Below are 26,092 nucleotides of genomic sequence, written 5' to 3' on the forward strand. Positions count from 1 at the left end.
GTGATGCAAATTTTAGGACCACCGGGAAATAGTGCAAAAAAAAAAAAAAAAAAAATGGATGGGGATGTTAGAAAGGATAAAAATAAAATATTTGCAAGCCTGAAATACCAATCTTTAGAGCTGTTTGGTTTAATTATGCAACAATTCATAACTGCCAGAAATTTAGCAGTTTCGTAAAAAGCAGCAGATGAAGAATAAGGAAAAAACTTTGCCGTATATTAGTAAAGAGCTTTGCATATATTACTCCGAATAAAAGCAGAATTTTTCAAAAAAAAGTGATTACTCAAATCTGATGGCTTCATTCCAAACAGTACCAAAACTAATATACAAAAAATTTTCCCAAAGACTATTATTGCAGAAATTATTGTACCTCTACTCTATATCTTTTTGAAGTGCAGAAATCAAAAAGTGGAATGGGCAGAAAAACATTCAGACTGAGATAAATTTTAGGATAGTAAAAAGATAGATTATGATATATGCTATAGGACTGTATCATCTTCCTCTGTTTGTTCAATGACGCAATCGTTCAATTTAATTCGGAGTGGTTTTGCCCTTGGGTCCTAAAAAAAGTAAACAATTCCAACATTTAGTTAGGTTATTTTTTCATAAAACTAAGTCTTATACAACTCTGATAATGTTCATAAAATTCATATATTTACTTTAAGAACCTGCAAGCTTCCTAAAACTTCTGACAATTTATCAGTAATAAAGGATTAAATGAAAATGATAATGAAAATGGCAGATAACAATTTAATGTTGACAAAAGCAGCAGCCAGAAAACTACCACAACTTTAATTACTGTTCCTAGAAATGCTGAAATTATAACAGCTATAATTAAACTAACTCCAATAGTAATCTGTGTATCCATCAAATTAATTTTCAAATTCAATGGAACACTAGTTTTTTGATTATCACATATGAAAGCAGAAAGATGCACTAAAATAATATCATCAAGTGTTGCTCGAAATCCCTCAATCTGCATCTGAAAAATCATCTTGAAATTGTCACGAATATTAGATATTTCAACAAAGCCTATCTTCTAACATCAAAGATACCATACTACGCACACAAATGCATGCCTACAACCACTGAATCTTAATTCACCTTGCTACAAAGATATTAAAGTTAAAAATTATGAGATTTGTACACTTCATTCACTCTTCAACCGCAATAAACTCACTGTTTTGAGAGAAATGATTTGGAATACGTAATGAAATTTCCAAATTTGAGGTTTCATATTGAAAACACTTACTTTAAGAAAAAAGATGTCATAAGAATCTGATGAACAATAAAAAAAAGTTTTTAGAAATTTGAAAAAGAAAATTTTCAGAAAAAAAGACTAACTTTTATCGACAGAGGTTGTCTATCAGATGAGCTAAATTGAAAATTAACGGTAGTTTTATCATTACCGTTATTCATCTCAATATTTCTATTGAGATCGCATCCTTGATTATTTATTGCAGTATAAATGTCACCCAGTTCCCTATTCAAAGACTGCTGAACCATAATCCTGCAATTGGAAGCATAGGAACTCAACGGTGCAGTATTCATTCGTGTACATGCTCAATACCATAATCATCAATATACTCAGTGAGATCATCTTTAATGAAATTATAATAAAAAGTTTGTTAATGCCAAAATAACGTTGTTAAAATATTCATAAGACTTTTCAGTTTAATATCGTACATACTAACTTGAAAAAGAAACAAAGTGAGATAATTATGTTAATTCGCCTTTTTCACTTAACTAATTTCCCTAGTTCTTTAACTAATTATACCTTGCTCATCCGTTTCTAAATCCTAAATAACAAAATACAGTGGTATCAGCGGTAGTTAAGATATCCATCATCAGTTTGAAACACTTAGCGATTAAGAAAACGTTTGAACTGTCCTTCATGATTTAATTATCGGATGAGAAAAATCTGCAAAACTCACTTTCTAATGTAACCAGCTCCCTGTGAAGCATTATTGAGGGATGATATCACCACATTCAAGTCGTTCATTATTGCAGAAACAACGTTCACCTACAAACCAATCCAAAAAACCTCATCCAAAAACTCCTAATTATCTGTTTTCTAATTACATTCAGTGGCTAATGTTGAGATTAAAGATTCATACTGCATTAAAGTTTATAAAATTCCATTTCCAAATATTCGAATTTGAACTCTAACAATGGGTCATGAAATTACAACCTGTTGTTTCAATTCTTTAGGCAACTTCTTCGGTTTCGATATTACTTCATCAGCAAAGGCTTCTTCACCAATAACAACTTCTTCACAGAGAAAAAGATTAAATCTTAATAATCAGAAAAAAAAAAATACATACAGCAGTTTTCTAATCTGACCGTAGTTTCTTCTAACATCGGAATAACAGTTCCTTACTTCTTTATACTTTTAGAGTAATATTAATAACTTTCAGCAACAATTTAGAATCATGTAGAAGTAAATTTAGAGTACGCAGTACGAAACAGTTCTTATAATCTTGCAAAAAATCCATTTTCCAAACAAACGCTGATAATAATTACAAATGGGCACTCAAAGGATTGATACCAAGACAGAAAACGTGACCCAATATTCCTAACTATTCTTAGCATCACTAAGATTTGTAATATTTTATTAGCACTCAATTTTCTAAGTAAAATAAAAGCTTACCTTCAGTAAAAATGTCATCTTCAACATCGAACAGCATTAACTGTTGTTCTTCCGAAATATTTGTTGCAACCGACATTATTTCATCTTCTGCATCGACTAATTCTGCAAGATGAGTAAGTTTCTCTTCTGGAATTTTGTTTCATTTTTAAAAAGCAAATTATTCTAACCTGTGAGGAAGACGAAAAGTAAAATTGAAGACTTATAATATTATTACTACAATCGGTATACTTTACGCTTTCGATAGTTTTGGATAATTCTAAAGAATTATCGTCCTTTGGAGTTAGACCACTATTTTTTATTTCCATAAAACCAAAAAAAAAAAAAATGGAAACAACAAACAAATGAAACACAAATAGAACCGTTATCTATTTGCTGTGAAAATTCCGAAAATCCTTCCAGAACATCATTGTGGAACACTACTGTTTCACTTGCAACAGTCATTTCCTGCTCTGGTATATAGCCGGTTGGTGTCAAACATGCTGGATGTAATCTTTCGTTTGTATCTGCAATTATCTGTTAACAATGATCCAATACACCCACAAACAAAAACCAAATTTGCAAAATTCAAATGATTATTAAAGTAATACTCATAATTCACATTTTATACTTTCGAGCATTTGAACAAAATAATGTTACCTACAGGATACCAAAAAACAAATCAAAGAAATTCCGGATTAAGATTAAGCTAATGCTATCAAATTTAACGACAGTGAGCTTGAAAGCATTTTAGCATAAGTGAATCAAATGAAATGGAATCACCTAATTATAAAAACTGAAAAAAAAAAAAAAAAAAAAAAAAAAACTAAAATTGTAATATGCTCTACACTAATATGTTCAAACTATCACTAAAACACTAAAAAAAAAAAAATCTGACCCGTTCCTTTCACACAATCTAAAACGCTCCAAACATAGACATGCAATCTTCTGATTAAGGAAACCTTAATGAAATTCCGAAAGCGGAATCAAGTCATCCCTACCACTTTATCAATTATTCATAAGTTCAATGGTAAATCTACATAAATTTTAGGTCAACTTTAAAGGTAAGCGTAAAGCTTCAGCAGAATGAGTAAAACAGCAAACATTTAGTAATCTGTAGGTTTATAGCGCATTTGAACCTATAAATTAAACGGGATCTGTTTTAAAGTTGGCATTGCAGATGTTTTATCACAGAAGTTGCACTATGATAAGCTGGTTCTTAAACATAAGATTCCTTCCTTCGTTTTATTTCTCAATATCAGTAAATTCCATTTTCTGCAGATGAACTGAAAGCTTTCCTGATACTAAATTTACAGAATTGTAAAACTACGTTACTCATTACAAATTTGGTCCATCCCTTTTTAATGATCTGCAAAGTTTAAAAACTTGAATTACAAGTTCTTTCAATCTTCACTTCAGTTTTGATAGTGCTCGATACTGCTTAGGTCAGCGGAATAGCGCTACTTTTAGTTTAACATATAATAAAAGGAAGCTAAACGATTACTTTGAGTACTGCTCGTTCAACTTAACCGTATCTGATGATCATTCATTCCATCTAAATTTTATAAGGACTACTCATGGTAAAAAAGGAATAAAACGATAAGATACTTGAAAAAAGAAAACTCCAGCCACAATTCTCATAAAATTCACTATTATTACACATCGAAATATCTGCATAAAATGTAACAATTTTGAAAATGAATATTACTGCAATTTTCACGAAGCCATTAACTGAAAGATTTCAAAGAAAATGTAGAAATTAATTTTTTGACTGATATCACTTCCGTCCTATGTTGTACATGAATTTGTAAATTCAAATATCACTGAGCACGCTTTTTAAAAGTTATCGTTCTCACTTTACTACTACGCAGTTATTTTTATACTTCTTTAGCTGAATTGAAACAAACGAATAAGAAAAAAATTAATATGGAATAAAATAATGCAGAAAATAAAGTCATTTAAACATTTAAAATATGAATTTTGACTCCCTTTTTTTCTCAAAGGATTGGTAAAACTCCTTTGAAGTGACAATTTTTTCGTAACAGCCAGTATTTACAATCGGACTACATACGGTACAATTTTATTGTCCAGATATAAGGCTAGTAAGTGGAGAACATGTCTAAATGTGAAAGTAAACTTTTCTAGAGCAGTTGATTATGAATAAGGGTGACATAAGTTGACAGGTTTGTAGAGTGGTTTGCATAACGACCGTTAAAAATGTTGTAGAATAAAAGTGTGTGAAGTGCAGACACGATCACACTAATATTCTTTTCAAAAACTGTGGTAATGAATTTGATCTGTGATGATATCAGGAAGTAAGCATTGACAGCAATTACTCTGTCCATTTGTCTTGCATTGATTATTTGTTATATAAAACTACCATTTCTGAGGTTAAGTGTCCATGTGGAAAATAAACGAAGAAAAGAAAGGCAAAAGTAGGACACAAACCAAAAATTGGTGTCACAAATATGACCTGACCAAATGATGGATACCATCCCGAAAATCCTCTTCCCCGTGTGCACACATAAAAGAAGTGAATACATTTCAACCTTTAGTGTCAACAGTAGATAGTAGAACAGCAGATTGTTAAAATGTTTCGCATCGGTAAACTTAATCTTTCTATGTGTTTGTTTATCTACAATTTAAAATTAGATTAACTTTTGCAAAATTGTAAAATGATCTATCACTGCCCACTTAACAGTATTTTTGCATAATCTTAGTAAAGTAGCAATGAACAGCTTCCGCACTTGACAATCCGATACAACAAACGTCAAAACGATTGGGCGGAGAAATGGGTTTATACGCAAGAATCAGAACAGTTATTATAGTATCAGATGCATGCGTCGAAAGGGGGAAGAAGGAGAGTAGGTTATTGACATGGCTAAAGGCGATTAATACCTCTGCGGTCGTTGGGAGCCAATAAGGGAGGGAGCTGACCCGGTGACCTAAATTATCGAGTCCCTTCTCACAAAGAACTAGTAACGGGTACTTACTCTGACAACAGGTACTGAGTACCGAACCCACTGACTTCCATCTACCTCTTTCTTTGAGCTTTGCTTACCTTATTTATTTATATAGCATTAGCTAGAAAAGTAACATCCTCACAGTTCTGAATTCTTATCTATAAATTTTCTGCATTCTTGATTCGTCTTGAGAAGTGATTTCAAATTCACTGTCAGACATCACACAGAAATCTCAGACAGCACAAATACAATTTTCGAAAATTAAAATCATTTTTAACCCTGTTGCTCTATCCACAACATCAATACATTTCAATTCCATCTGTTCCAGATCCTATCAGCTACTGATGACGTCATACCTGACAAAAATTTTTTAGCAATATAACATGAAATTTGTTGGAATTTAATAACTTTTCTCTTCAGTTATTCGTCAAGAAATTAAAGCAAGCACAACTCGTTCATATCTCTGGAATAATACAGGTAATACCTCAAACCGAACTTGATTGCTACCGCGAATGCTTGCTGTACTAACTTCCTTAACTTCCTTCAGTTTAAGTATTAACTAAGTTATGCATACCTGAAGCAAGATGCATTTAAATATGAACAAATATGCAAAATGAGCAGTACTGAAAAATGTATAATCTGTGTCACTGGAATACACCTTTCCTGTCAACAGAAGTGGGTTGCATACCATGCGATGCAATTATTCTTTTCTTTTATTTTAGATAAATTTTGAAGGTCGAAATAGCGACAAAGGAGTTTCAGTATCACTTTTAAATCAATTTTCCAGTCATTATATCATTTGGAAATATCTGTATCGAAAATTCTGGAATTCTGTGCTACTCAGGCGCGCTTATTATGTGAAGGATCTTCTGGATTCTTGATCCCACGAATTATATTACTATTTAACGGTATAATCCATGTTACCTAATTCTTCTGTTTCATCTATTTTTCGAAATGGCTCGACTAAGAACTTTATTAATCTATCGAACAATTGCAGTAAGATGATAACTTATTTGGAATTGACCATATGGTAGTGTGGCAACGACCGACAGTTCAATTTCTTGTACCTCAATATTGACTTTTTTTAAAGTTTCTATTTCAAACTGATATGATTATTTCTCCACCAAAGTTAGTACTGCTGACCATTTGCGCAAATTACGTGATAGCATTCTGCCCAAGCCTTCATTCATGCACTTGTGATGATAAATCTGATGGTTATTATATCAGTTGTAAAGGTCCTACCAACACCTCCCTTTCCGATATTATACAATCACTAGGTAGACGGCAAGTGCAAAGGCTTACGATTACTAATACTTCATGGCCGGTGAGCTCTTTCTAGACTTGTTTTAGAATATAAAAAACCATTTCTCTTAATATTCAGAAAAATCAAAAATTCAGTCGTATCATAGGCTTTAAAAATCAACATTTCAGCTTTCATAAAAACTTCTGGTTTCTAAAGTTTGTTATGAATTATTCAGTAAAACTCGGATAGAACTCAGAATTTAGGAAAAGTTCAAAAAGTCGAAAAAAATTACACTCGTCTCTTTATGCATTTTCATACAAACTATTTTTAAGCAAGTAACTATCCTTCAGACTTAAAATTTTAGAAAAAGAAAAGAAAACATAACTTGAGGTGAGTTAGAATAGTGAACTAAAATACTACACTTTGTTTTTCATAAAATAAAATTCCAGATACATCAATACAACGATGAACTCTTCCTACTCTATAAATTTAAAATTTCCAATTCAGGTGCTCGAAGAATTGCCATTAGCCAGTATACGGTCTCTTCAGTTGATCTCGTGTGGTATCAAGAAAATTACGGATACAACGTTCGCCAAATTAGCAGATAATTTGGAACATTTAACAATTACCGAAAATATGCTCACAACTGCGACAGTGCTTAGTTCCTTGCCAAAGTTAATTTCGCTCAATCTCAATTATAATCAGGTAGACTATAGTTCAAAAATATTCACGGCAATTTGGTTAGAAATTTCGAAATTAAAAAAAAAAAAAGTTTCAGTTAACAGATTTACCAGATAATGTATTCAAAAGTACCAAAAATCTACGACATTTACTCCTTAAGGGAAACAAAATTTGCTCACTCTCGAGGTTAGTTCCAATTTTTTTATTTTTCTCACATTAGTGGTCATATTTATAGTGAATGGTAGTTGTTATATTAGCACATATTTTTTGGGCTCATAAAATTATAAGTTCTCAACGAGTACCCTTTTTTAACCGACCTTATTTTGGAATTTATGATGAAAACCAGTTTAGGAACAGGTTTTCGTAAAATCGACTACAGCATTATGTAGGATGAGTTTTTATGGACTAGGTTAATTTTAATGAGTATATGATATGGCTGATGATAATATTATCTATTAAAGTTGCGGCAAATGAGATATAGATGGCCTTGAACTAATTTTATTTAAGAATATATTGACCAGTAACAACAAGGCGAATAACGAGATGGAAATTGGAAGTCAACTACTAATAGAAGAAAATTAGGGGTGTAGAGAGGATTTTTGTGAGTCCATAATCTTTAGTTCCTTCAATCCCGACCTATCCCTCTCCTCTTTCCGCATTTTTTTTCGTTTTCTTCAACGATTGATGTAATAAACTGAGTATAAATACAGATAACAAAAGCCTTGATATTTGCTGGAGTTGTTTAGGGGATAATCACAGTGAATACTTTAGTAATTCATTATTCGATATCAAGAACATACTGGAATTACTGGATTTGAGTGACAACTGTCTCAGTGATATACCAGCACAGAACCTAAGGAATTGTATCCGGCTAATGTATTTGGATTTATCCCATAACGCTATAAAGAAAATTGCTAACTTTGAACTTATGAATCTACCATTACTTAAGGTAAAATATCATAACTCAAATTGGTATTGTCTTTAAAACACTTGAAATAGCTAGTTCCTCTCTATTTTGAGGATGGGATTCTACTAATAACATATAAAGCAATTAATCGACTTCTATTGAGAGCATGATCTTTCATTCTCTTCAATGATATATATAAAAAATACTCTGCAATTGATTTATGAGCATTTCTGTCACAAAAGTATTTCGGAAATTTTAGAATTTGAAGACCACTCCAAAAGGAATCCTATAAAATGCATTTTTTTAATAATACATTTGCCAGCATTTGAAAACTGAAAGAACGAAAAAGGAATGAGGTCAATACATACTTACCCATCATAAAATACCAGTTGATCACCCTAATTTGTTCAACTAAAATGAAAAATGAGCGGGTTTTGAAATTTCCAAATGAATATTTTATATAAGTAATTGCCTTATGTCAAATAAAGAAGAAAAGAAACAAAAAGACATATGTGTTTCTGCATTATTATTACTGGTCTTATTTTCCATGAACTAGACCTAAATTCAGCTTAACTATTGCTTATTTCCTTTTCAGGAACTACGAATAAATAACAACCAAATAAATTACATAGCACCGATGGCATTCATGAATGTACCACTTTTGGAACATCTTTATTTAAGGAATAATCTAATTTCTTCTATTCAAACGGAACGTCTTTTTCAAGTCTTCAAAAATCTTGAAGTTTTAGATCTGTCTGAAAATATGCTCACTAAGGTCAAGTTTCACTTGATGCAGATATGCATGTGAGTAAAAAAATGATTTTAACAGAAAAATTGAAAGTTTGGAACTTGATATGTGAATTTATGCATTACCAACATTTCCATTATACTCAATAAAATAGAATGAAATTTATAAGCAGCAACTCCATTGATATTTCAGGTACCATCATTAAAAGAATTATCTAATCTGCGACAAATTCATCTCAGGCACAATAAAATCTCAAGGATAGAAACGCTTGCATTTAGTTCCAACAGAAAGCTTCAACTCATCAGCTTACAGGTTCATTAATTATTTCTAAAAAGTAGTTTTTTAAGATTTCGTGGATTACGTTTACCACAGTGGAATAACATCGTAATGACAGCTAATTAAAGTCGCTTTTGTAGAACAACAAAATTACAACGATGTCACGGAACAGTTTCGACTCACTGGATGAACTCGTCGTCCTTAACTTAGCTAATAATGATATCAAGAAGATCGGTAAGAAATAGCATTTAGAGGATCATCTGAAGATATCGGGAGGCACAGCTTTGTTTTCTATTATCAATGTTAAGAGTAAATCGATGAACTTCTTTTTCAGAACGAGTAATGCTTGATGGGATGCGAAATCTTCAACAACTTAATTTACGAAATAATTCCCTTACTGTATTGGAAAATGCAACATTTACATCAGTTTCAAAGATAACAACCCTTGATCTGGCGCATAATAGTATCCAAACAATTGAAAAGAATGTCTTCACACCCCTTAAAGATATATTCTGGCTTGATCTGTCATCTAATCTTATCAAAACAATAGAACAAGATACCTTCAAAGAAAAAATAGCAAACATTTTGCTAAATGGTATGTTTAATATAATGGCAATTATTAATAATAATAATAATAAAATAGTAACAAAAATAAATACATATAAATAGTAATAAATAATAAATAATAATCATAATAATAAATAAATAATAATAACTTTTCAGACTCAAATCGAAACTTATATTTTCATAAATTGGGAAATTTCCTAGTTATTTAAAAAAAATCTTTCTCTTAATATTTTCTACCGGAGGTAAATTTAAGACAATCCACTTCACTGTGATGAAAAACTGAATTGGTTGGTTAACTATTTGGTGGCAAATCAGGTACGAACTTTTTTACCCTATCAAACTGAGGTACTGTGTGCTGGACCGGAAAAATACACCGGTGTTCGACTGAAAGAACTGATGATTGCGAAAGCCAATGAAACAATGGACAAAGCAAGGAATAATTTTTATGAGAATGGCCAACGTGATGTAGGTAAGTAAAATTGAAAAGAACTTTGAGGAACAATGCTAGTATGCATTAAATTTTTTACAATAAACTTTGGTAATAACATGAGCAAATTATAAATTTACCTTCTGCAACTTATGATTTGCTTCCCAATTTAGCACTTACGCAACCGATTATTGGTGCTCTCACTGAAGCTATACCTTCAATCCAAAATATCCCTGGTATCAATTACTTACCCAAAGCAAATGAGGAACGCACTATCGATGTTCGAAAATTTAACAGTGTTATTGAACAAGTGAACTTTTTACCTTACCTAGAATTACTTTAAACGCTATTAATAAGACCTAATATACATTAGATTGATATGAGTCAAAGTTCTGCATTTCGCAGTAAAAAGTTTTTAGCTTTCTTCACCACTCATTCCTGTCACAACTGGGAAACAACCGGCATCAGTGGATATTGAACAATTTATCCAAACTATTCCGAATCTTGTTGTTAACATACCCGGCATGGGCGATGTCGACATAAGCAAGGTGAATATTTTTCTACGGATGAATGAAAATGTAATTCTTATTTTCAAATTCGCATTTTACTACAGCATTTTTCGCGATCATAATTTATCAAGTAATAGCATATTCAAGATTTCATTTGTGAATTTAGGACTGGATAACGAAGTGAAAAAAGTATTTCAAGACAAAAGGATGTAAAATTTTTAGCTTCCACCAGGCGTAATTACACATGTCTTGCGAGGTGGACAAATTCCGGGCTTACTTCCGGAAACTTTGGACAAAGTTACAAAGGAATACTTCAAACGTATGTATGCAGCAGCAGAGACGGCTAAACGAGGAGGACTTGTGATCGCTGAATCCCGTAATTTAGCACCATCGGAAACGCTACCGCAGTCATTTACAACCCATGTAATACAAGCAACCGCTATACCACAACCTGACCGACGACAAACACAAAGTATACGGGTGAGAATTATATGCCTGCTGCCAAAACTCAAACAGTTAAGAATATTTCCCATCGCTTTTTTGGTCATTAACAAGTCTTATACAACTGGTTAATTTTATGCTTATCATAAACAGTATGAGGGTATTTTTCCGTGCATTTTTCAAATCTAAAGAAACTAAATCCCGTTAGTTCTTTTCAAAAATTTCAAGATACAGGTGGCTATGAGCAGTATTCCAAACCAGTTTAAAAACTTGTCAACGGAAAAATCCAGAGGTTTACCATCAACAATAATCGAAGTAATGAGAATGCTGCCAACTGGTTATAATATCAGTAAGATACCAAAACCGGTGCTTGATGCCCTATTCCGCGGCGAAGTACCCGATTTTACACTCCTTCCCAGTGAACTTCAACAGCATCTTCTCACAGATGGACACAGATTAATTGCTGCGTTGTCAACCCATGTAAGTTTCTATGGTAATTATTAAGCTAAATAGCTTAATTATGAAATCAGTCTGAAACCTGTTCAGTAACATAAATTATTTTAACAGAATTGATAAACTCCATTAAGACCATTCTCAATTATTAGTCGATAATTCCTGAATCAATCCCAGCAATTGATAACCTTTATATCATTTTGCTTCATAACAGCATTGCTAATCGTAGTTTCATTTTCAAGGCTAATAAAACAGTGGAAGAAATACTACACAATTTGCCGACATTTAAACGTCCAATAAAACCTACCTTCATTCCATACGATATCAATGAAGTGACTAACGATCTTACCCAAACTAAACAACGAGCTGAGAAATTGGTTCGGGTCCAATATTACACTGCTTTATTACTTGGTTTGTTCCAAGACAACTTAAATTCTTCCACTGTATGAAAAAGTAATCGATAGCAGTAGAGACTGTAGGCAAATCTCTTTATACATGATTTTAGTTCAAAGACATAAAAAAAATAAGCAAAAATGTTAGATGTTTAACTGACTTAAAAATTAATTTAAAATTCTCCCCTCCAAACAAAACATAATTTCAGGTTTTGTTGGAGCAATTTCTATAGCAGTCTTGAGTTTAATATGTGTATATATGAAAAAAAAACGCCTGGGAGATCCAGAACTAAACATCGATGAAGATTCTTTAGTAAATCCAAGTCAAATGCCACAAACACAACAGTCAGTCACAAGTGGATCAAAGATAGATACTCCTTTTACAAAACATCATAAATACCTTTCAGGAAGCTCTCACATGTCCAAAATTTATAAATGAATTGAATTTTAAATTAATTTATTTTATGATAGAGAGAGTCATCACTAGTCCTTACTTCTGTTTCTAAATGTTGCATTACGGTAGCAATTGATTGGCATTTTTATTTTAAAAAACGAAACGTGTAATCATTTGTTATGTATTCAACTTTGTATCAAAATATGTAAATTTTGTGCAAAAGTTAATTTAGTGCCCTTTTTAACTGTACTCTAGTCTATGCTTTTGTTTTTGTAAATCTTGTTCCACTGTACACTATTCTTTGTTTGTTTTGCAACTGTAAATTAAGTCATTTCTTTATTCCCTCTTCAGCTTACATTCAGAGAATACACTAGCACTATTTTTGCTACCCTAGTTAAACAAATTCAGCATACGAGATCCACATTACTCTTCGGAATCACAAGTGGTTCTTCTGAGGGAAAATAGTTTCAAATCTTGGTAAAACTTATAATTTCATTCTTGTTGATCCCACTCTGTTTATGAAATCATGATTCTCAGTGATTACAAAAGATTCAGAAAGAATTCTTCAATTAATGCTGTTACAAATTTTTAAATTCATTTTTGTAAAGCTTTCAGTACTATGCTGAATTGTCTGGCTCTTAAAGTTACAAATTCCAAGTGGGTGGGAAACTGAAAACTGTCACAACGTGGCACTAAACATAGAAACCTTGATATGGATGCACACATCAGTAAGTGTTTGCCGTATTTCCCAACTTGTATAACATGACAAGATACTAAAATTTTTTAACGCATGCAATGGGTAACAAAAAAAAGAAAGGAAATTATATGGTTTGGCATTGCGATAAACACGACGTAACAGTTTTTGGAATTCGAAGACGTTTAGTGCCACAAATTCAAAAATCCCGAAATGACTGATCATATCAGCTCGATTCGGTCTATTTTCAGTTAAAACAATCATATCTGTAATCAAGAAACAATCATAAAGTACACAGTTTTGATACGAAGTGTAATTCCCTTTTCTTTCATTTGAACTAATATTAGTGAACCACCACAGGTTCCACTTGAATCAAAATTGCTTGAAAAGTATGGAAAAAGATCTGAAAGACCTAATTTTGAATGATACTTCGTACGTATGCCAAGTTTGGCAGACGTTTTGCTATGAAATACCAAAAGATTAACATAACTTCAAGCCACTCATCACAGTGCTTAAAAATGGTAAGTAATCCGGAACTCATGACCTTGACAAGAGACGCTCCATAAACGCAATTTTTTATTTCTTGCCAATTTTGGGGAAAATAATACTGTCAAATAACTTTTTCCCATAGCACGAATCCAGGATAACAATACAACAACCATAGCTATCAAAAAGAGCAGAGGAAGGAAATTATTTTTTCAATTCTTTGAATAAACTTTGGAGTTTAAGAACTATGCAATGAAAATTCAATATTCAGTGAGTCTAAAACCTCAGCTGAAATCGTTGTCATGAAAGGAGTAAAAATAAATATCCATGTTTATTTCTCCTCTATTTTTTAAACTTTATTTTATACAATCCTTTTCATTTTCCTTTTTGATTTTTTGTATTTAATTAAAAATAATTTCTCGCCTCAAAAAAGTAAACAGTTTCTGTCAACTGGTAATGAATATGGATGTTTAAACTTCAAAGTTAGCTTATTAGAAAAAGACTTGACCGTTTCCTGCTTTCAAAGTTAACAATTTTTTTTTTGCAATTAGAACTTTTCAAAATCTTCCTAATTCCAAGTCCAAAAACTTCACCAAAAAAAAAACTACCATTAGAGAATTCGAGAGATACTGCAATTGGATTTTCTGCCGTACATTACCGAGGAGACCTACAGGTGCATATATAAAAACATTGTAAGCGTGACCTTCTCTATAAGAGTGACCGCCTAATACAAATGCGACACGCTTCAATAAACTTTATGGATATTAAAACCGGAATGTGTTGTAAGTGAATGTTGCAGACTTTTTTTATGATTAATGCTTCATTCACAGAGATCAATTTCAAAAGGGACGGAAAGAGCTGACAAGTAGTTGAACTGTTTGACGACCTAAAAAGGGAAATTAGGAGTGTCTTTGATTTTGTTACAGGGAAGAAGGGAGATAACGGTGCATAAGAGGGAGAAGGAACGGATGAAAGGTGTGGTAGGAGGGTAGGGAGATGGCTAGTAAGATGCATCCATTCATCGTCGACCTTGCTTGCGCATGAATTTGGCCGATCGAGATGAGAAAGGTCCCCCCCGCTCCGTTTCCATCTAACCATTTGGTATGCTGAGCTGCTCTCCGGTGTCTACAGGTGCCGACTGGGCATGAGAATTTAACAACGACCCCTCCCTTTCCAATCAGCGACCATTATCTGTATCTGACAATTTTCGAGCCACTCAACCTCTATCCACTCCGATCGTCATCACAGATATATCACACAAATAACACAACTATTATTTATCCGTAACTGCTGCTACTATTACTGCAACTGCTATTGTGTATTCCTGTCATTACCACTAGCACATGTACTAATATTGGTGAAACATATGTCTCTTCCTTACCCGAATTCTCAAATTACTCCTCGATATTCTATTTCGGAAGAACAACTTATCTCACAACCCACCAAAGTCACTTCGACACCGAAATTAACATGCAGTAATGTTACAGCTTTACACCCGTGTAGACAGCGTGTAGAAACATGGCCGTTTGTAACGTGCGCCAACACCTATTCCGATAATCACGAAGAAGGAAGCGGGACTTGTAACTACAGCATAGAGGAAAAAGGCATGGGAATAAATAGTAGTAGATATAATGCAGCAATGGAAATGTGCTACGACAACGAAATTGATGACGTTCGTGGTATTTGTGATGAAGACAACAGTAATAAAAGCTACCACAACGATGACAAAAGTGTAGATAGCACGCAAGAATGGCGTAGAATCAGAATTTGTGAAAATGAACGACGACGACAACGACGAAAATTTACGGGATACAAGAAAAGACAATGGTTGGTGAAAAGTGATACAATTACTCAATTTATTGAAACTTTTGTCCTATTTGTTAGCATTATGCAAACTTCACTGGCTTGTCCTGAAATTATCAAATCGCTATGTCGTTGTGATGATTCGCAGAACGGTATAATCCTGAAATGCTCACATACTGATGGATCCCAAGTTGTCTACATGTTGAAAGCTAATCAAATCAACTTGGGTTTGATTCAACAGTTAGAAATGCAAAATTGTGGGTTGAAACATATTCCTGCTGGATTTTTTTCCGGATTATTCATCAAGAAACTGGATTTGTCATACAACAGTATTGTAGATATCGATGAAAACAGCTTCCTGGGAATGAACGATATTTTACAGGAACTTATATTACATCATAACAATTTAACACAGTTACCATCTAAAGCACTAACACCACTATCAGCACTTTTACGGCTCAACTTGTCCAACAATTCAATTGGTGACATTGAAGCGGAGCATGCCCTTCCACCATTATCAAAGGTTCATCTTTAATTATTATACTTAATACAACATATTACCTCTCTTACAAATTCCAAAGAAGGAAGCAACGTGCTTATATCTGAACGATACAGATAACGTATTCTACAGCTAAAATCCTGAAAGATAAGTACACCTTTAACATGCATAATTCTTTTTCACTTTATCTTAAGTTCTTACGATTTAAAGTTGAAAGTTCTCCTAACAGTTATTTAACTGAAACCAAATGTATTATGAAAAAAAATGACATTTTCTATACACGTTTAACTGGTTGATCGACCTACCATTGCTATGCTATTACAACTATATCACTATTATCATCACAGCTATATGAGTTCCATCAATCGAGTTGAAGAATATAAGAAATGGACCAAATGGAGAGAATTACCGATCTGTCTCTATAAAAACTTTAAGAAAATTGATCTAAGAGTCAAAATTTATATATTTCTTCCTTCAACACAAGAAAATTCATGTCAAAATAGTCACAATATATGAAATATATTGAATATGTGAACTATACTGAAAAATATTTTTTTCAATATATGAAAGAAAAAAGGAAAAATAATTTGCAGCTATACGATATTAGCTTAGCGAACAATCGTATATGCCAGATACATAAGAGCGCATTTGATGGTGTTAAACATAGTATACAGACGATTAACCTTGGCAGGAATTGTTTGAAGAAAGTGCCAGCGTCAGGTAAACTTCTCGTGTTATAATTACTGTCTGGAATTAGCTTCAACTTGCGTCCTATGCATCACAGTCAAACTGGAAGTTATTAAACATGCTGATTCTTCAAATCTCTTTGTTCATTCAATTCATCAAATATTCGCCTGTTTGTTATTTTACCAAAGTTGCTAGAAATATGTGTTACTAAGTGGAATTTATTTATTTACTAAATTTAATAATGAAAAGTTGGCTAAAATTTCCATCCAAATTTTGGACAACTACAGAAAAGTTCCCGTTTTTTATTTATAGCAGTTCGAGGATTCAAACAATTAATGGCATTGCACTTGCACAACAACAACATCAGCGCACTGGAAGCACTGTCATTTATGAACTTACCATTAATTAATTTGCTGAATTTGGCATCAAATCAAATCACAACCATTCATAATCGAGCATTCCTCAATGTACCCAACTTGCGATACCTCTACTTGACCCGAAATCGAATTACTAATGTCAGTTATTAGTTCCTTTACTTTTTCGCCTTTCATTTTCAGTTACCGTTTATAAATTTTGAATCACACACAGCAATTACAAAACACTATTTTTCCACCTTCCCTTCCTCTCTTCTCCTTAACACTCTTTAGAATGTATTTTTAATTAGTCTAGGCAGTAATGAATGAATTTTAAGTATCCGCAATATTATCTTTCACTGTTATCTAATATTAATTTTTTGGTTCAGCAAATATATCAAATGGAATAATTTGAAATTATTTTCGAAAACAAAAGATTGATTTAAATCTGGTTTCAGATCTCGCCACACCTTTTCGGTTCATTCGAACAGCTCGAAATGCTTGACTTGACTGGAAACCACCTGGCTGAACTACAGGAAAATTCATTTTCAAATTTGAAAAATTTACGACAACTATACCTAGGTGAAAATCATATCGAGAAAATAAGACCGGGTAGTTTCATAAATAGCTCAGTGGTTATCCTAATTTTGAATTCAAACCGTCTCGAGAAACTTCAAGAAGGAATGTTTGATGGATTAACTAAATTGCAACAATTGGCTCTTAAGGATAACCGGGTTTGTTTTCTACACTAAGACAAAAATTATATTAGTTATTCTTCATTAAAAAAAATTATAATAGTTATTGGTCATTAGTTGCTTATAGGTGTTACATTATCACAACTCAAGTCAGAATTCCACTATGAAGTACACTGCTTCTCAGTCTTATTTGATTTTAACCCACTGAGAAAAAAATCGAGGAAAAAGACAACATTTTGACATACATGTCAAAATAATTTACATATACCGGTAAATGTCCGATTTCAATCCATGTCAAGATCTTTTTTGATTTGTTTTCAAAAAAAAAAAAAAGAAAGAAAAAGATTCTGAACCCGTAATTACAAATTTCAAGGAACTGAAAACAAAAAACATGTTGAATTCCTTTCTACGATGACCAAACGAACAGTTGACGGTATTAAGTAATGCAGGTAATCCATGTGCCAAAAACCCAGTTTTCAAAATTTTCTTTTTTTACATAATTACCTGATATCCAGAAAAAAAATTTTTTATACACTAAAATTGTCTTCAGAAAGGAGGGGATTTACAGTTTGTAAGAATGAACATCAGAATCCAAAAGGTTACAACAAGTTTCTGTATATCTTCATCGTTCAGAAATATCTTTCCAAATAATAATGAGGCTAATGAATAGCACATAGTCTAACAAAAAAAAAAACCTGGTAAATAAGTATTTTCAGATCCACTCCATCGATCAAAATAGTTTTTATTCCAATCAAGGTTTGGCAATGCTTGACTTAAGTAATAATAAACTGGTAGATATACCACCTTCAACATTTCTGGCTCAAATTAATCTATTTCTTATCGATCTAAGCGGTAATAAATTGGAACGTACACCCTACGAAGCATTTAGAAGACAAGTGAAAGTAGTACTTTTACAAGGTTAGTACTTACAGTTGCTGGATTTAGTAGACAGTTTACATACTTTTAATTAAGTTGAAACTATTTGATAAGAATTCACTGCAAAATGGTATATACTCTTTTGATAAAAAGTAAAATGAGGTCAATAAAATTTAATTGTAGAAAATCCTTTGGTTTGTTCGGAAGGAGTGCATATGCTACAGCAAGGTGTAGGAATCTACATAGCAAGCAGTGAAGACGTCATCTGTGGACTACATAAGAATCCTAACCCAAATAGCGTTGGCATAACTGATGCTACATATACGCCACCGACTTCCACCTATTTTATAATGAATAATGGAAAAGATGGCAATTTTAAACATGAAGAGCTTTTGCTAACTAAATCTCCACCAATCATTCGTCCACTATCCAGCATCGATAATGAAGTTCGTCTTATTTCAATTATTTCAGACTTTTCAAAATTCGTTGAAACTTTGAACATACACAGAAGAAAAAGTGTTTATGGAACGATTTTCCTTAAATTTATTTGTAAAAGTCAAAATACACTTTATAATTTAAGGCAAACAAACCAGAAACTAGTGTTCGCGAACAAGAAAAGACCCGTACAAATGAAGTGATTCCAGTAAGACCTGTTAATGCATCTGTAAACATACAACCCAATTTACCTCTACAGTCATCAGAAATGTTCAGCACTGAGCAACTGATGAATGCTGTGGAAAGTCGAGTAATCACAATTCCTAAATCTCGGAAATCCGGCACGGGAAGATATGAAGAAAAAGTGTCGAATTACAAGGAAATGCGTACCGGAGGCAGAAGTTATCAACATCCGTTTGATGCCACTGACACAATACATCCTTTTCCGGTACCTTTCTTGAAACGCCCCACAAAACTGTCAGAAGCATATGCAGCTGTACCCGGAATAACAATAATTACGGACCTAACATCTGCAAATAACATGACATCCAACGAACAAACACTACCACCCAGTATCGTTATTGCCAATCACGTACAGAAAATTGACCACACTACTCCAGCACAAAAGATTGACAGAGATCACACTGGGAAAAATTCTATGGAAAATATGAGGGGAGCGCAGGAAAGTGGAGAGATTTTGTTTGATCTAGATAATACAGAAAGGTAAGTATTTTACACCGCAACCACTGAAGCTACACATAGCTTAATATCTGAAATATAATCATAGAATAAAGTTGTTAAGTTAGACTCGAAATTCAACTTTTTAATTCACTTATCTTAATGATTTTTAAGATTCATAGAAAAATGTTAACTATATGCTAACAGCAACCATCTACTGAAATGTATTCAGACCTGTGAAATTAAAGCCCAAGTTGATTGATAAGTTCTCATTCAGCAAATACTGCATCTTTTTTTCTTATCAGGTTGGAACGTGTAACAGCTCCATCAGTGATTATACTGATTTGTTTAAGTACCGTAGCCATTGTTATGGCTGCCGTGCTTATTGGTTTATGTATTGCGAAACATCGTCGACTGCAAACTTGCCATGACTCGATGACAACTGATAGCGCTGCACGTACTAATGCTTATGTTGCTGCTCAGCTCGATATGATCTACGGAACAATAAGACGGAATCGGTAGAATTCCAGCATTTCGAAGTTTATTTCTTCCGTAAATCACATTAAATTTTCTACAAACTAATAAGTACTGTTTCCAGCGGATTCAACCCACAACTAAGCGTAACATTTACGAATTTCAGAAATGCACCGATACTAAATCGATTTGACGATGGACAACCATGGATTTATGCTCCTGCTTCGTACGGAACTGCCGGTTACTACAAATAGAAGTTTGAGAGCCTAATCCAGGATTAATCATTTAGATCAGAAGTACTTAAATCCGGTGCTCAAATCGTCCCTTTTTTCTGTCAACATTCCATGTATTTTTTTTTTTTTTTTTTGTATCCGCATTATTAACCAGCATTCTACTCATGCTTTCCCCAAGTTAAAAATTTTTACGAAAAATCTTATGATCGAATCCGTTTTTGTAACTTTTCGGTTCGAGATTTTTGTTTCGTTTGTTTACTCTTCGTCTTTTATTCAATTCCAAAAAAACACTTCACCTAAACTGCTGACGTATTATTAATTTTAATTTGTTACTTCAAGTCAAAGCATATGAAGAAAAAAGATCTAACAGATGGAAGAAACATGAAGTTCCCTTCTATCAGTTTTGCAGATTCTCATTCAGATAAAAAAAAAAAAAAAATTCTCAGAACTGTCAGTAAAGGAATTATCCCCATTTCATGTTCTTATTCAGAAATAAAGAAATGCCATTTTGAAAAATTATTACCTCATTCAATAGTAAAAGAAAATTATGAACAAGATGAAAGAAGTTAATAATAAGGATAAAATAAACTACAGAAAATAAGTTGGGAATTATTTTTTTAGTAAACTTTTTATTATTTTTATTACTTCTGCACCTCAGTGCTTCAAAAAATTATCTGTAATTTAATCTAAAGCAAAAAATTTTATGGTAACTGCAACACGGAAGAAGCGATGGGAACAAGAAATTTTAACGAAATAAAAATCATCTCCAGGTAATCGTCCTTTCTTTCAATCTTAGCTCTGAAGCACCAAGTGCAAGAAATTACCCAAATTGATAATCAAAAATAGTGGAAAAGGTTTACGGTACTGCTAATTAGGAAATAGCTTCTAGAAATCACAAAATACATATGCTATAAAAGGTGCGAGGTAAACGTCGATGTGGTGGAAAGACGACAGTCAAGAATCCATTACTAAGCGTATGACACTACTTCATGATTGTGAAATTCGACCACTCATCCCGATAGAAGAGATATGGGAATGACAGTGTCAAAATATTCGAACAAGAGTGTAACGAGTGATTTATAAACACTAACCCTTCAGGATATGCTGAGACAATTTCCATTATGTAAATTTATTCTTTGACTTTAAAGATGTATAATATTATTTTAAAAATGAATTGAGCTGATTTCCATTGGATTTCACCTTAGCCTCACCTATTTTTAAAATTCAGAGTTCTGAAACTGAATCCTCAATCAGGCTAATAAAACTTGAATCGATAAGACCCAATTACACATAGATATAACATAATACAACAAATCCTTCATGTCTTTTTTGAAGCATTTGTGTTACTAATACACTTCGCCCAAAAAATGCTGTGTTATCAGACGGATAATTACTCTCTGAGTTTACTGTTAAATAAAGTTTTAAATTGCAGTGAACTACGAATTCTCTTTCTGAGATTTGGAATGTTATATAGTCAAGAACTAACAAATAAAAGTAATATAGGAATATTTAAGGAATGTGAGCCAAAATTGATATCAATCATGTGAGATTCTTATGAAAAAAAAAGCCCACTTACTATAATACGATAAAAACTGTGTCACTCATCACCGATTAACACGATGCACATACAATTTAAAAGGTTGTTTTCCAGTTGAACTACGTATCGTGTGTATAAAGAAGTACTATTGTACAAAATTTTGTTTCACAAAATAGCACGGACAGATGAATCTGCGGCAAGAACAAGCAACCATGAGTACTGGCCTTGACCTAACAACATGGCTGATGATGTAGAAGTATTTGAATGTATTGCACAAAAGTTCTAGAAATATGTGAAGCGAAAAGGGCGGCGACCTTCCTGGTACCTGTTATTTCTTCTGCATACTCCCGCCCCACATCGTCCCTTCATCACCACATCCTCAGTCATCTTACCGCTCATTGTCAGATGTAAATCGTTCTCATCTCAGGCAGAGTCTACTCGTCTACTAATAAACATCTTTTGAGGAAAACGTGGATGAAAACCCAAGTTCCATTAAATTAATCCACATACTGTACTGGATTCTAATTTCCACGTCCTTTCACACAGATTCCTCACATCCTTAGGATAATCTTCACCTAACAAGCACTTAACCACCAAGATAATTTATTTTAATTTCTGATTTGAACTCTGAAAAAATGATGCATTACCGAATAATTCTATTTTTCTGTGTATTTGTCAGCTCTGCACTAGCATTTTGTCCAACGTTTCTGAAAAATCAGACAACTTGTTCTTGCTTTGCTTATATTGATGGTGTCGTAATTCGATGTAGTGGCCAAAATGGACCAGCTATAGTGGAACAACTCAAGAAAACACCAACTGAAATACGCGAACTAGCACTTGAAAAAGCTAACATTGTCGAGGTGAGATTTTAAAAAATCAACCTTTTCGAAATAAAAGAAAATGGAATTTTAAAGTCATAAGTTTGTTTGGAGACTAGAAATAATTTAAGATTATGCGATTTTGTGAACTACTCAGCCGTCAATTTCGAATTTGATCACTTTTTTCTTACTAAAATTCAAATTGTGCAACATAGATCGGACGAAATGCGTTCAGGAATTTGCGGATCAAAAAGTTGATTCTCGACAATAATCGTATCCGTGCGCTGCACCCGCAAGCATTCCGTGGTCTGGAATCTGTCATGCTTGAGCTTTCAATTTCTAAAAATAAGCTTACTGCTATTCCAACCGATTCACTTGTCGGAATGCGCGCTCTACGTGTACTTAGTCTACGCTGCAACAATATTGGGGACATCGAAGCACCTGCTTTCCAGAATACGTCCAGCATGATCGACTTAAATCTTGAATGTAATCAGGTGAAATTTATGAAATTTAAGTCATTTCTTTTTAAATGAACCTTATAAAGCTGAAGACACTCAAAACAGGATCTCAGAATTTTTTTTTTTTTTTTTTTGAATTAAGCAAATAGATTAATAAACAAGGAGCACAACTTTCTAAAAGAAATTCACTCAGATCTGCAATATCGAAGGATCGGTATTCAATGACGTGAAAGACACTCTGCAAAACCTAATCCTTGATAATAACTGCTTGTCAGCGGTACCTTCCGAAGCGCTTCGAGGTCTGGATAACCTTATCGGCTTACACATGAAATACAATGAGGTAAGCGACTAAAAGATAATACTAACTCTTCCCAAAGATTTTTTCCAGTTATCTCCAGAAATGTTCAAAGACTTTAACTGATTTTAGGCTTTAGATAAAGTAATGCTGTGGTGCAACTGAGATACTAAATAGTTGAATATTACGAAGTGCTTCTTTGGTATTTAAAACTTTACATTCAGATTAAACAACTGAACAACATGCAGTTAACTAATCTAAGTAGTCTAACAATTCTCTCACTCACCGGAAATAAAATTTCTACAATTGAAAGTGATTTTATGCCACAAGCCGAGAATCTTCGCTATCTTTATCTGGGTAATAACAATTTAGAAACCATCGAACAGGGAGTAATGCATCAGTTCAAACAAGTCCAGGTGAAACCTTAATTTCTGCAAAATTTAACTCAAAAAACACTCCAGTTCTAAAACTTCAAAAAAATTGGTACTTGCTACAACAAGAACTTATTGTTTCCTATGCGAAAAAGCTACAAAAATACTGGCTGTGAAAAAGCAAAAACCCTAGACAAATTAAAATGTTAAAGTCAAGTTGTTTGCTGATTGTCCACTAATTCCTGCCTCAGGTCATCGATATGAGCTATAATTATTTCACTAAGATAACGGGAGACATGTTCTCTGGTCTCGAACATTTACAACATCTCAATCTTGAAGGAAATCAAATAAAGGTAACTAATGAAATCACATTTTCTTAATAGAAGCAAAAAATATTAACCGGACCTCTTAGATACAGAAATTTGGAGTTAGTGTTGTAAGACTTCATTATCTTAATTTGATATCAAGAAGGTAGAAAAAATACTCCAGGATATAGCACCAGGAGCATTTGCAACAACACCATTACTTCTACTGTGGTTAAGAAACAACTGTTTGGGATCTATATCACCAAACCTGTTTCAAGGTACACCTTTTCTGCGACAAGTATCCCTTGCTAACAACAACATCAGGACAATCGAGGTAATATACACAATTTTAGTATCATTTAGATTATTTTTTATAGCTTATTAATCATCTCGTTTTTATAGCTATAATCTTTACAATGCCGAGAACTACATTTTTAAAACCTGCTGAAATAGGATCAATTATGTTGCAGCCTTTAAGCTTCGCACACTTAGCTAATTTGCATACCTTGGATTTGTCGCACAATAAAATACACATTATCGAACCAAGTGCTATTATTGGTTCTGATTATCTGATGGTTCGACTACAAGGTTTGTTTCATCAACAGTCTTAAAGAGGCGTAAAAATAACGGATTAATAACTGGTTAGAAAACCAATCACTGGACCGAAAAATCTATAGTTTATTTCATGCCAAAGATACTGTATCAGTCGGCAAGTATATTCCAAAGGTTAAAAGGTGAAGATTTAAACAATAAATGATACGTAAACTCAACATTCTCGTTCTTAATTTTATCCAGAAAATCCGATGGTTTGTCTGCAAGACGGCTTTCACGTTATGAATGGAAAGGAGGCAATAAATCTTACAACGGAGCCCAATTTAATCTGTCAAACAAATTACACGAATAATCTGGAGGATATATGCCCCAAAAACAGCAATGTGCCACAACCACCATCATGCTGCTTAAAATCGACATCAAGTATTTTTTTTAATTAACAAAGTTATAAAATATATCACTTGTCCCATAATCGAAGTGTTTCTGAGAAACATGAATCTTCCTATCAAAAAGTTTCTGAAACATCCAGAAAATTTTCGACCGTTTCAGAAGCTGATAAAACATTTTCAACGTTACCTTTGGAAATAAGAACAACTCCAATATCAGCAACTGCATCAACTCACGAAACTCCAAATATTCACCTGAATAATGTTCACAGCAAGAAATTCAACACTGAAAGGTTTTTGCGTCTTTCACAACGACCTTCCGGATATCGAACATCACCTTTTCTACGATATCGTTTACCAACACATTCAAAACTTTCAGACACTTCTATACTTGGTAAAAGTTCCAATAGCAAAGCGATCCAAGTGAGTGTTATAATTAATAAATCTAAGAAAAATCACTAACAGAATGAATACTAAATTATTAGAGTCAAGAATTTGGAAGAAAGTTGAGTAAAATTAATTTTAAAGCAAACATGAAGCAACAAAAATTATGCAATTCTTCGAATAGAAATTATAAGTATCTTGATTAGGCTGAACGATTTCCGCGATTAGACAAACATTTGGAGAAAATTCGAGGTCAATTACCACCTTACATACGTATCGAATCGAAGGATAAAGAGGAATTCGTGGAATTTGTGTCAGACAGTCATGTTAATTCAGTCCAAACACAGGATAGTAAACAACAGTAATTTCCGGATTTCCTATGCTACAACTATAAAAGCTCAAGAAACGGAACGAATCAAAAAGGTGCTAATAAATTTGTCATCATA

At 33.0% G+C, this 26,092-nt stretch overlaps 4 protein-coding genes across 5 annotated transcripts; 3 read left to right on the plus strand and 1 right to left on the minus strand.

The window, feature by feature from the left end:
• Window positions 1–479: 479 nt before the first annotated feature.
• Bm10966 (Uncharacterized protein) lies at window positions 480–3,091 on the minus strand (the record flags this gene model as incomplete). The annotated part of the gene is made up of 7 exons (XM_043073567.1): window positions 480–560; window positions 845–982; window positions 1,345–1,510; window positions 1,935–2,023; window positions 2,192–2,271; window positions 2,651–2,752; window positions 3,010–3,091. 7 exons carry the CDS (start codon window positions 3,089–3,091, stop codon window positions 480–482), a joined length of 738 nt encoding a protein of 245 aa, XP_042929501.1.
• A 3,606-nt stretch (window positions 3,092–6,697) lies between these two features.
• Window positions 6,698–12,672, plus strand: Bma-egg-6 (Uncharacterized protein; the record flags this gene model as incomplete). The annotated part of the gene is made up of 15 exons (XM_043073568.1): window positions 6,698–6,913; window positions 7,340–7,537; window positions 7,611–7,699; window positions 8,285–8,462; window positions 9,016–9,195; window positions 9,361–9,480; window positions 9,585–9,678; window positions 9,779–10,039; window positions 10,265–10,480; window positions 10,612–10,748; window positions 10,858–10,986; window positions 11,170–11,427; window positions 11,623–11,868; window positions 12,084–12,252; window positions 12,443–12,672. 15 exons carry the CDS (start codon window positions 6,698–6,700, stop codon window positions 12,670–12,672), a joined length of 2,721 nt encoding a protein of 906 aa, XP_042929502.1.
• A 2,501-nt stretch (window positions 12,673–15,173) lies between these two features.
• On the plus strand, window positions 15,174–20,561 carry Bma-let-4 (Uncharacterized protein; the record flags this gene model as incomplete). The annotated part of the gene is made up of 9 exons (XM_001899448.2): window positions 15,174–16,133; window positions 16,703–16,829; window positions 17,109–17,311; window positions 17,608–17,883; window positions 18,561–18,762; window positions 18,904–19,166; window positions 19,301–19,878; window positions 20,139–20,351; window positions 20,474–20,561. The coding sequence occupies 9 exons, from the start codon at window positions 15,174–15,176 to the stop codon at window positions 20,559–20,561; spliced, it is 2,910 nt and encodes a 969-aa protein (XP_001899483.1).
• A 2,151-nt stretch (window positions 20,562–22,712) lies between these two features.
• Window positions 22,713–26,011, plus strand: Bma-sym-1 (Uncharacterized protein; the record flags this gene model as incomplete). 2 transcript variants are annotated; one of them, XM_043073569.1, is made up of 10 exons in its annotated part: window positions 22,713–22,937; window positions 23,111–23,389; window positions 23,547–23,693; window positions 23,873–24,064; window positions 24,271–24,372; window positions 24,509–24,658; window positions 24,795–24,912; window positions 25,120–25,299; window positions 25,426–25,685; window positions 25,853–26,011. In XM_043073569.1, the coding sequence occupies 10 exons, from the start codon at window positions 22,713–22,715 to the stop codon at window positions 26,009–26,011; spliced, it is 1,812 nt and encodes a 603-aa protein (XP_042929503.1). The 2 variants fall into 2 exon arrangements, with proteins under 2 accessions (XP_042929503.1, XP_042929504.1); XM_043073570.1 differs by lacking the exon at window positions 22,713–22,937 and having other exon boundaries at window positions 23,216–23,389.
• Window positions 26,012–26,092: the final 81 nt, after the last annotated feature.

This window comes from Brugia malayi (genome assembly GCF_000002995.4).
Source record: "Brugia malayi strain FR3 genome assembly, contig: Bm_v4_ChrX_scaffold_001, whole genome shotgun sequence".
In the NCBI taxonomy this organism is placed as follows: domain Eukaryota; kingdom Metazoa; phylum Nematoda; class Chromadorea; order Rhabditida; family Onchocercidae; genus Brugia; species Brugia malayi.